The sequence below is a fragment of the Oncorhynchus mykiss genome, chromosome 6 (genome assembly GCF_013265735.2).
Source record: "Oncorhynchus mykiss isolate Arlee chromosome 6, USDA_OmykA_1.1, whole genome shotgun sequence".
Lineage (NCBI taxonomy): Eukaryota > Metazoa > Chordata > Actinopteri > Salmoniformes > Salmonidae > Oncorhynchus > Oncorhynchus mykiss.
In genome coordinates, this window is record NC_048570.1 from 67,074,795 (window position 1) to 67,087,109 (window position 12,315).

Here is a 12,315-nt window from a genome sequence, read left to right on the forward strand (position 1 = left end):
GTGTAGGGTTTGTGCCTGACAGAATGGAGGCACAGTAGCTACTTCCTGCCTTCTACCTGTGTGGGAGGAGTTACAGAGGGCAGGTGGCTTTCCTGGTAGATATGCTCTTTGTGCGAGCAAAAGTAAAACAATCTAGAGCACGCTGTATGTTGAATCTGAGGTGCCAAAGAAAATAAATGTGCACCATTTTACCTGCTTATATCAATATCATAGCACAGCCCCAGTGGCATTGGGAGCTGTTTGTCTTGTTTGAATACGATACGGCACTGACACTTACTCACATTTCAACCACTGTTACTTTTTAAAATCAGTTTATCAGTATGATTAAAAAAAAATGTTTACCCCTTTTTCACCCCAATTTCGTGGTGTCCAATTGTTAGTCGTTACTGTCTTGTCTCATCGCTACAACTCCCGTACGGGCTGGGGGGGACGAAGGTCGAGAGCCATGCGTCCTCCGAAACACAACCCAACCAAGCCGCACTGCTTTTTAACACAGTGCGCATCCAACCCAGAAAACCAGCCGCACCAATGTGTCGGAGGAAACACCGTACGCCTAGCGACCTGGTCAGCGTGCACTGCGCCTGTCCCGCCACAGGAGTCGCTAGTGCGACAAGGATATCCCTACCGGCCAAACCCTCCCCTAACCCAGACGACGATGGGACAATTGTGCGCCGCACCATGGGTCTCCCGGTCGCGGCCGGCTGCGACAGAACCTGGACTCGAACCAGGATCTCTAGTGGCACAGCTAGCACTGTGATGGGTGGCAGTGGTCTCCCGGGTGGCGCAGTGGTCTATCAGTATGTTTTTCATTACATTTCCCTTGCAGGGAAAAATAACAACAGCAACAGCAGCACAGTCACTGTCTAAAGGTAGCTGGTTCCATGAAAGTAGTCAAATTATCTTTGATATTTAACATAAGCACTGCTGCTCATATCTATACCACAGAGGACATAAAATAAAGCCCTCTTTAGTCCCTGTGTGAAATATTATGAAGCAGCTACAGGTACAGCCAGTAGCTGGTGAGTGTGTCTGTATCCCATTGTAAAATATAGGGGAGAGTAAATCCTCTGTATCTTACCTGTATCAGCAGACGGACACTTGCGGATGGTGAAGATGGCACTGAGCTCCTCGTCATCCTCAGGCAGGCCCTTCTGCAGGCGCTGGAGCTTCCTCAGGCTCTCGCTGCGCTGGTGCTTCATGGAGCGCACATGCTGGACCAGGTTGAGCTTGGCCTTGGTGGAGTAGTTACACAGCACACAGTGGTAGTAGCAGGCATCTCCCTCCACCGCGTTCTCCTGATGCTGCAGGTGCTGTGGGAGGAGAGCGAGAGAGAGAGAGGGAGAGAGAGAGAGAGAGAGGGAGAGGGAGAGGGAGAGGGAGATGGGGAGAGGGAGAGGGAGAGGGAGAGGGAGAGAGAGAGAGAGAGAGAGAGAGAGAGAGAGAGAGAGAGAGAGAGAGAGAGAGAGGGAGAGGGAGAGGGAGAGGGAGAGAGAGAGAGGGAGAGAGGGAGAGGGAGAGAGAGAGGGAGAGAAAGGGCTTTTAACTGACGGCAGACAGCTAGCCAGGCACCACTGACTCACTTTCACTCACACAGTTCGCAAATGAACAAATCAATTACCAATCACAGCCCTGTTGTTTAACACCCAGCCCTCTTCCACACTGTTCTGTTTGGACTGAGCCCTGTATCTCTCTCTGTGTCTGTCTGTGGACTAACAGGACAGGAGAAGAGAGGGGTGGGAGCCGGGCTGGTCTCAGGGGCCCAGGCGCGGGCGAGAGGCACACATCACACACCCCTCAGAGGACCACAGGACCACAGCCCTGGCAGACGGAAGGGAGCATTGATCCCTTTCACTCAAGAGAAGCCTCCCGTCTCTGAGAAGGAAACTCCAAACATCTGCCTGTTTCATGCATGGGATGCTAAATATTGATCAGGGCCAGTCAAATCCTCCCTATCACAGCAAGAACCAGGGAGAGAGAGGGAATGCGGAGGGGGGGGGGGGGGGGGGGTGACATTCTGAAACGAGCTAGAACATTCCTCAACAGGGTAGTGACCTTCAGGGGACAGAGACTCAACATTATTGACCTAACAACCCCATCATTTCCTCTAAGTGCCCCACACTGACACTCCACCTCCACTGTACCCCACACCCAACACACACCCTATAATGACACACAACATGCCACACACCCCACAGTGACACCATCTCTCCCAACACCACACCCCACTACACCACGGACCCACACACTAATTACCCCCTACAATGCCAACACAATATGGCCCTGACGAGGGGATCGGTAGAGGTATTGATAATTATCCTATAAAACAGGGTCCTGATCATTTCATGTTTACAATGACTCAGTATGGCCACGGTTCTCACTGCTTCTCATGCCTGTCATGTTCTGTTCATACGGCCCACTCTGGAGTCTAGCTGTGGATTTCTGGGGCTGCAATCAATGTCAATCATCACAAGATGTTTTTTTTTTTCTATTCTAATCTTCATGGCCTAGTCTCTTGTGAGATTCAGTGGCTGAGTGGGTGAAAGGACTGAAAACAACAACCACTTCACTGCCAGATGGGGACTAGATCAGATAATGAATCCAAATAAACATCATTAATGCTCCATTAAAAACTGCCAGGAAAATAAATACATGTAAAAATTGTAAGAATGGCATGGGGTTTTCCATGCATGGCTTTGACAGCCAGACAGAATTGCTTGGATAGGCAATGAAAATAAGGCAATTGGAGCTTAGAGGAGGAGATACTATTGGATGCATTTGATAGGTAATTATTCATCCTAACCAAGACAATTGCTACTGCAATTTGTCATATCATGTGAAAACTGAAAATGCTATGATAAAAAATGACTTTAATTCACAACGCACAAGCAGATTATAAGAAAGATTGCTACGTTTCCCGTATCGTTTTATTTGAAACGGGTTTTCATTTTGAATGTGTGGCTTCATGCTGAGAGAGGAAAAAAATGTATGTTATCCTGTATACATCCTGTATCTGCCTCCCACCACGACTCTCTTAATCTCCCGTACAGGCCACCCCCACACTCAGACAAAGGTTGGGAAAAACAAATTGATTAATTAAGAGGAGCCTGAACCGGCTTGCCCTGCAGTGAGGCAACATGTTTCGATGGCTGGGAAATGCAAAAGCAATGGAAACATTACATTTTTAACCACATTACATCTGAATCAGGTGTTGACAGCCTGGGCTGAGAAAAAATCATAACAATATTATGTTCCCAGAAATGCTCCCATATTTTCTTCTAATGTTTAATTTTCTGGTAATATTGTAATATCGCTATGGGCTTTTCTCGGCAATTGTATTCCATTCTCCCTGGTTTTATATATCTCACTTCTACACCTAAACGTACATTAGGACACTGCTTCCAGGAAAAGCCCCAGTGTAATAGAGATATTAGGTGATTCTAAAAGGGTCGGTCTCTCTCTCTGTGCTCTCCCTCCTCGCCTTGTTTGAAGCCCTCCATGATGTCATTGAATAGGTGCTGCTGGATATTCTGCTGGTGGGGGCTGTATCCCTCCTTTCTCCTCCTCTTCCCCCTCCTTCTCTTCCGTCCACACATATTGCATCAGAGCTCAGGTACAGAGAAATCTGACAGACAGATTTACTCGTAGATAACACCAAATTCATTGTGTGATTGCTGAGCTGAGAAATGGCACACGGTTTTTTAGGCATAGCAGATGTCGAACAAAAAAAATGGAACGAGAGGGACTGCATTATGACTCAAGGCTGCAAAAATCTACAAGGAGACAGTGAGTCCACACACAAAAAAAAACAGACGACACCTGACCTAAACTTCAAAGTTAGTTTTAGGAGGTAGGAAAAAAATCCTGGGAGTTTTACAGCTTCCCATAAAAAGGACAGGATTTATGCAGGAGTGAACCTGAGACTGCCTGGCCTAGAACAGGCCGTATATCACCTCAAAACTGACTGGGCTGTAGGCAGGGCCCGACTCAGTCCAAACCAGACCTCATCCCCTCTGTATCACCACCTCTTACAGACCACAGACACCTGTAAGTGTGTTAACAACCACACATACTCAGCACCGGGCCGTACCAAACAGAGTGTGGAGGTGGTGGAGGACTGTTGTTAGAGATATGGGGCCTGTCAGTACAGGGCCAACACAGCAGTGCACCCCCCTCCCCGGACCGTTCCATCTGACCAGTTGTAGGCTGGGAGCTCTATATGAGAAACGGGATTAAACACTACCCATGGGAACAGGGGCTCTCTGAAACACCCCCATGCATGCGCACGCTCACAAACACACAGGATTCCATCAACATTATAGATGTGAGAGAGTCTAGTGATGCTATCTAGGAGCACACACACACATGTACACACAAACATTGGATGTGAAACACAGTAATGCATTAGACTGGGCCTGTGTCTGTTTCCTATGATCCTGCAATGAAGCCCCTAGCTGATAAATCACCTCCAACTGGAGTGCAGGAATTCAGCGGTTTAATTAAAAAGTCATGTTGGGAGAGAGAGCTGGGAGGAGTTGGCCTGGCCGCTCCAAAGGAGAGGAGGTTGCCTGGGCTGCCCTGCACAGGGGCCCCAGAGCACCAAGCACCCCACTGAGGCCCTGAGAGGAGCTGAGCTACAGAGTTGGGTGGAGGCTGGAGGACGGCTGTCGGTCCCTCCTCAACAGGCCGCATGGCTTCAACTTCTCTTCAGTTCCATTTAATTGGCTGTGAATTTACGACAGCCGTACAGGAGACAGGAGTTTTAGCCGAGCATGGATAAGAGAATGGGAGCATGGAGTGCTGGAGAAGGATGGGGCGAGGGAGGCAGAATGTGTGTGCTGTTCTGTAGCCAGGCCTCTGTACTCTACCTCCTCTCTCTGTGGAGGTTGAAGCAGGGCTCTGTGCTCATACAGGTAGAGAGGGACTGGGGCGGTGTGGGCGCCACCACATCATCTCTCTGGCAACTTAACACTGCACCCTGGCCTCTCAGTGGGCAATATAAGGACAGATCAGTTACAACACCCACCCAGAGTGCTGCATACACCTGCATTTCCATCCACTTCAATGGGATGTAAAAATACACCTTTAACCAAAACAGTAGCTGGGAGTGAAGAGAGGAGAGCCAACGTCACATGGACATGGGTATTACTGGAAGGGTGGAAGGCAGCTAGAGTGCCAACACAAGCCGGTAATTCCACAGAATGGCCCCCAATGGAGCAGTATAATACATGCACACACATAAACACACACGTGCAAACTAAGGCGCGTGCACACACACACATAGAGAGACAGGCACGCACACACTCTCCATTATGATCATACCCCAATTTCCACCATTACATTTGGCAGTGCTGTTAATATAAAATTAATGCATTAAAACAGATGACTATCCACGGGCTAAATGGCTATCAATTCAGCGAGAGCTGCCAAATTCCCTGTGTGAACGAGCCAGTGAGTGTCTGGCTGTGTATTGCTTTGTAATTATCCCAGTGATTCTCAGCACTTAAAGGTAAAGCTGGACGCTTTCCGGACGGCAGCGAGTGTGTTTGTGTGTGTGTGAGCGCTGGTGACAGGAGGTGAACATGGGACAGAGACAGGGAGTGGACACAGAACCTACAGGCCACAGTGTGCTGCCATTTAAACCTGATCCACACTCTTTACCACATCAATGAGGATACCATATCTGGTGATATCATAGCGTCATGGTTTCTCCATTGACCGAGGGGCAAAATGATGAGCTGGTTCCAGGCACAAGGCATGTTGATGAATAATGTCAAGTAGCACCTATGTTATTCACACACACTGATGTCATGGCAGCAATTATATCCAATGAGGTCATTGTATTTCACTGTGAAAAGACACAAAGAAGATGGTCTGAAAAACCCACTCTGTGCTGGGTGTAGAATAAAATACCACTCCTGTCTTATATCTCAGTGTGTGAGTGACTGAGCCGTGTGCTGGCACAGGTAGCCCTGGGGTTGTGTGTATGTGTGTGTGTATATGTGTGTGTGTATGTGTATATGTGTGTGTGTATATGTGTATATGTGTGTGTGTGTGTGTGTGTGTGTGTGTGTGTGTGTGTGTGTGTGTGTGTGTGTGTGTGTGTGTGTGTGTGTGTGTGTGTGTGTGTGACTTGGTGGGTTGTATGGTGTACAGGAGGCTGGGGTCTTGTAAAGATGGGCTCTGGGATTCCCCTGGAAGGAAGGTAGGCTGTTTAGCAGAGAGAAGATAGGGAGAACGGCTGGAGTCTGAGTGCTTGCAGCTTTGCCTGTGATTCCCACTCCGCCGGCAGCAGCAGGAACAGCAGCCACGACCACAGAAGCCGCTGCGGGTGCCAAGTTCAGCGGCTGGTTCGAATTAGCCACTGCGAGCGGCGACATGCCCAGACGTTGTGCTGTGGCTGGGGGGACTGCATGTATCCGCCCCAAACTGCATACCTACTGCTTCCTGTCCACCTCCCCTTCCCCTCTCTCTCCCTAATCCCTCTCTGCCCAACCCTGGGCTCTCCCCCTTTGTCTAAAAGCACAACAGACAATTAGTGACTCTCCCTACAGCCAGTGGGGCGATGATCAACTGCTACAAATGAATAAACAATAGGCTGCATATTTGTTTAAGAGAGAGAGGAGGCCTCTTTGTCATCGGGGAGGGCAGCGAGGTAAAGATGGATGACAGTAGCTCTCTACAGGCTGGGCAATAGGTAAACACAGGCCGCTGGGAGCACAGTGCCTTAATAGAATACTGCTGCTGGCTGGGCTTCGGCCTCAGGCAGCCACTCAGCCTAACTTTAACATTAAATAAAGCAATAATTGTTGAATTCTTTTTAATAAGCATGACACTGGGAAGTAAACAATGGGAGCATAATTGCAGAGGGAAGGCAATCAATGCAGCCAGTCATTTGGCCCATGTTGATTGTGTATGCTGCGGAAGCATGTCTCTTTGTGTGGCTGGGGAGCGAGGAGGGGGGGGTGGGGTGTAGTGACAAGCAGACGAATAATACATTCTCACATACACTGGGCGAAAACAAGAGTTGGGTAATCCCTTCTTCAATATTGACCCTGGGCTCGAAACAATGGCTCTCAATCAGCTAATCAATGTGTTCATATAATTCATGAGTGAGTCACTCTGCTCTAAGAGAGGAGGAGGAAGCTGAGCGGGGAGAGATCAATGCCCAGCACGGTGATAACGAGCCTGGGCCTATGCCCACTGGAGCCCCACGCCGGCATCCCGGGTCCCTCTCATTAACAATATTTGGATAAGCATGGCCATACATACATAATGTGCACTTCTAATATCAGCCAGATAAACACATTTCCCCCCTCTTAATGAGACGGGCCCCTACTTTTGCGACACACTGCAAATGACTCTGAGACGGGCAGGAAATGATGTCAAGCACCGGAATAATACGGGGAAAAAAGTATGGCAAATTAATAGCGAGCCGTCGCCCTTCTCTCTGAGCAGCTAATTAACAGTTTAGCCTCCTGGTGCTTTTATGAATGCTAGCCTGGGCGAGCCGAGCAGAGAACATAGCGGATGCTGCAGTACAATAACTCTGCCTGCAGGAGGCGACAGCTGTGTTGCACCACATGGACACGAAGCAAACAGCTGTTCCAACCACTCAATGACATCTGCACCGGCTCCATGCCATCTGGAACATCAGGAGGGCAACTCTGGACCTGCCCTTGTGCTGCTCTTCCCAGCAACCCACTGCCTCCCACTGCCTAGTCAACAAAACAACCCTCCATTTTGGACAGTGGTGATGGTAATTATTAGGACAGGACTGACTGGGGAAGAATGTGTTTTTCTGGTTCTCATTCCAGCTCCAAACAGGAGACAGACTCCATCAAACCCAGGCAGTAGAGACGTTCACATGCATTTCAAAGGCACATGCATTGTCTCGTCTTCTCTTTGAATAAAGACAAGACGTCAGGAGGCATCAAGGGTTTACTAACACATGTCATATCTCCCCTAATGAGAAATAGGGGCTTTCAGGATGAGGGAAAACAATAGTCTGGTGTGTGTGTCTGGGATAGTCTGGTAAGTGAGCCAGCTGGTCAGAGCTGAGGCCTAGTACAGTGGTCTAGGCTGGGGGGGTGTGGAGGGGTGTTCTGGTATATGCCTGTTCTAGCCAGTGATGAGATATTGTCTCACCAGCCACCTCCTATGAGCCCAATGCAGGTCAGGCCACATGGACATTTTCAAGGGAGGGAGAGAGAACAAGCAGGTCTGTGGAAAATCCACACCTGCACTTGGCAGCCACAACCCAGAACACCCCTCCTCCCTTACATTATCTGCCCCCCTTCCCAAACAAACCCTTCTGACAGCACCTAGTAGGATTCTGACAGCAGGATGTACCCAGACCACTCAGCCTCCCAGCTAGCACTTGGCCTGTAGGCAAGGCTTAAAGCCCAGCCATGGTTAGCATGGTAAGCCGGCTACACTGCACTGGGCTGGGGGACAGGGACGGGTTTAGATATAGTCTCTGCAATGATATTCTACTCCCTGCTTGAGGCAAATGTTTATTTTACAAACCTTAGAGGCACTTCCAACACACTGCTAAAAAGCTACACTAAAGAGGCCTAGAGCCACGAATAAAATGAAATCCTTCAAAAATATCTGCGACTTCCATGCAAGTCAGCAGGGACCCTGAGGAATGCATTACAACACATTGTGCTAGGACTAGTGCTCTTGAATGGCAATGCATTGACTAGCTGAATAGGGATGTCTAGGGTTTCTGACGTGTGTGGGTGCTAAATGAGACAGATGACGGACTTACTGTGGCTGTACATGAGAGTACTTGGTTTCATCGTGTGAAATTTGCCTGTTACAAAGGAAGAGGTAGAGGCAGCCCTGGCCTGGCGACCACACAGGTGACTGAGACCCTGACACCCACAGTACCCCATTTGTCACTTTCCAGCCAAACAATTGCAGCATGGCCTTGTGGACTGGCTAGAGGTGTGGGCCACAGGCTGCTTGTTAGGTGGATGGGGAGCGGGTGGAGGTAGTGGGGGGTACGGTAGCAGAGAAGCCGTAGGGGCTTGGGGTGAGGGGTACAGACAAACGGCACTTGGGATGATTAATACAGTCAGTGAAAATTTAACTCATAGCCAGAACATTACCAAAACTCTATTAGTCTATGACAACAAACATCCTAGTCGTCCCCGCTCAGATCCGCTGCGACCCCTTTGTGACTGGGACAGATGAAAGATGCGTCACCAGACCCAGTGCTACACCCCTGGGGTCGAACTGGACCTCTCATCAGCACCACACTGTCTGTCACAGTGTCACCAAGATGGCTGCCCTTCCTTTTCTCTACCAACCTCTCTAGCTACCATGACCCAGATGAAGCCCCTAGATGAGCCAGTGTATCTTGTCAGAGAAGAGGAAAGGAGAAAAGATAGAGGAGGAGAGGAGTCCATAGGGCTGGGCTGTAACTCTGACCCTATACTTTAGCCTCTGGGCTTGGTGGTGTCACTTGTTTCTCTCCTCCTGTTCCACCCAGCCTGTCTGGCTGAGATGAGAGATGCTGACGTAACGGGAGGAGCGATACAGAATACAATCTCCTCCAGGCTTGTATTATCTAGCTTTCACCTCTGGCATTCCCAGTTTGGCTGTGTAAATATTTCATTACCACATAATTGGTTGCTGCTTCGGGCTATGCAATAAGGCAGTGAGAGTGTAATGCTGTGTGTTTTCTCCCATTACTTTCCTGTTCTTCTTTATATAAAATTCACTATGAAGTAGTTGGAGTGTGGGTTTGAAACCTCGATAGGGGAAGTGTTTCACTCGCTCCGCCTTGCCCTAGCCTGCCCCTCTTCAGTGCCCTACCCTAGCTACCTCTCTACACTGGCGAGCTAATTAAGACACCAATGATGGGACCGAGCCAGAGTCAATATTTAACCCAGTCTTAAGGGGACATCTTTCATTAGCAGCAGCAAGCTGACAAAAGGACCAAAAAGGCTGTCGAGTGGTCCCCTTACTAAAATGCAAATGAATGAATGGGGGCGGAGCAGTTAGATAAGGTGCTAGTGTAAAGAGGAAGGCTTGGACTGTGATGTTATGTATGGAGGTTTAAGTACCCTGTTGGTGGAGTGAAACTACTGTCGAGAGTTCTTCTACCAGCTCCGTACACCCACCAACTGGTCCATGCCAACATCTACTATGAAGCCGATAGAACTTCAACCCTGCACCTATTCTACACATCACTTTATCTAACTACTTTGAGATAGAACCCAATAATAGCTCAGATAAGCATACAACCCTCAAATAGGGTGTTATAGTGTTAGAAACACTATAGGTTGTTACCGCCTGTATGCGTCTTCATACTATAAAATCTAATTATTTTCCTAATCACCTGATACTCATTCAATGTTCATATAATGAGTCCTGTTCTCTTTCAGTAGAGATACTATCTGATGAAAAAAGCATGCCTCTCTTCTTCTGCCCCCCCCCCCCCCCCCCCCCCCCCCCCCCCCCCCCCCCCCCCCCCCAACTAGACATGAATTTGAAATTAGTTTTTTCTAAGACCCCCAGCAGCCTCTAACCCATGCCCAACGGGAGTGTGTGCACTTGTGGTGAAAAGTGGTGCTCTGTGAAGGTCTAACCCCTCTATCCCATAATATCATCGAATACACCAGGGCCCTGCTAACACAAAAAGCCATTCTGGCTTTATAGGGTCATTCTGCCCAGCCTGCTCATTAGACATAGAAAAAATTAGAACCTCACTTTCCATAAAAAGACAAACAAAGTGCTCATTGATCAGTGTGATCAATGGAGGATCAATAACCTAAACCCTCATCATTCCCAGCGCAGCATAATTACAGCTGAGATATGGTGGTCATCACAAAAACCCAACACAGCCCGGTCTAATTGGAGGCAGCCTACTGCTTCAGTCACGCTGGCAGAAGCTTTTCCAGAACAGTGCTGAAAGACCTCTGCCGGCCTGGCCGGGCATCGGAGCTTCCCAAAATAACCACTGCGAACTCACGCCATTAGCCCCAGTGTCATCACGGAGGTCGTTGGAGATAGCTGCCCATTAAATGTTTGGGATATTTAACACAGGGCACAGCAACCTCCTGCTCCCCATCACACAGGAAAGCTTTGTATCCCTTTTAATGTAAATTCCTCACGTAGGTTGTAAGATCGCATTAAACCACTTTTTATAGGACAACTTGTGACCTCCCTTGTTGTTGACCTCCCATGTTTTCCACTCCAGTGACTGTGGCGAGGAGAGACGCTAGAGGAGCAGGCACAGCTAAGCGGTGAGCTCAACGTACCGCTCAGGCATCGGGCAGGCTGGCATCACAGTCCCGCTGCCCTGTCCACCTATACACCCTGCTTACTGGTGCACAAAGTCACAAACTATACCTCAAAGGCCACCACTTTCTCCCCTTCCTGTTTATTGATTAGGTAAACCTCTTGTTCAGTTATTGTGCAGTAAATCAAGCATGGTGAGCACTAATCTCAACCCCGGGAGGAAAGTGTTAAAGATAAAACCTGCTGAAAAGCGCATAATTAAGGGGCCGTGTTCAGCCATGAGTGAGGACATACTCCTCCTCTCTCTCAGCTTTCTGCCCTGTTCCTGCTTTACTCCGTTCCTCTCTGCTGTGCTGTTGCCTCTGCCTGCCTGTCTTCCTGCCTCTCTGCCTGACTGACTGCATGACTGTGCAACCAGAGGCTGGAGGGAGTGGGCTTGGCAGAGGAGCCACGGGAAGTATATACAGTTTCTAACCACCTCTCCCTATCCCTTTCTCTGTCTCTCCCTCCCACTATTCTCCACCAAAGCGCCGGGGGCGCCATACTTGTAAAGTAACCACAGCCCTTTGAGTGCCTCTTGTATTTACAAACAGAGGTATGTCGGAATCAAAGGAATTACATGACATAACACAAACAGTTGGCGGATTGAGAATTTATAGCATGGATATGGCGTGGGTGGGGCTGCACCCAGGAATTCTGCCATTGTTGGATTAAGCTACACTCAGTAAGAGAACTGAATTTACCTAGAGGAGAGAGCAGGGCAAGAGTCCACTGCAACAGCACTCCACCCTTTTCCCAGACAGACAGGCAGGCAGACAGTCTGCTCCAGGTGGAGAGCAATCACTTTCCCATCAACTTCCTGGTCCCGTTGTTTCTCCTCCCTTTCTCTCTCCCTCCCGCCTCTCACTGGCTCTTTTAATGAAATCGTATCTATTGGTCTATGCCTCCATGAGGTCTCTACAGTATGTTTCTGCCATAGTTAAATCTGACGTTTTTCCTCTTCTGGTTACATCTTATATCCCCTTTTATTCTCCCTTTCCCTCTCTCTTTCCCCTTCCCCTCTTC

General features: G+C 48.9%; 1 protein-coding gene across 4 annotated transcripts in view; it reads right to left on the reverse strand.

Annotated features, from left to right (window-relative positions):
* The window catches only part of LOC110526399 (zinc finger homeobox protein 3), a 171,362-nt gene that overhangs the window by 69,500 nt on the left and 89,547 nt on the right, over window positions 1–12,315 (reverse strand). For all 4 annotated transcript variants that reach the window (XM_036980762.1, XM_036980761.1, XM_036980760.1 and 1 more), the window contains one exon: window positions 1,079–1,310. In XM_036980762.1, the coding sequence (XP_036836657.1) occupies window positions 1,079–1,310 (232 nt within the window). The remainder of the gene's footprint in view (window positions 1–1,078; window positions 1,311–12,315) is intronic.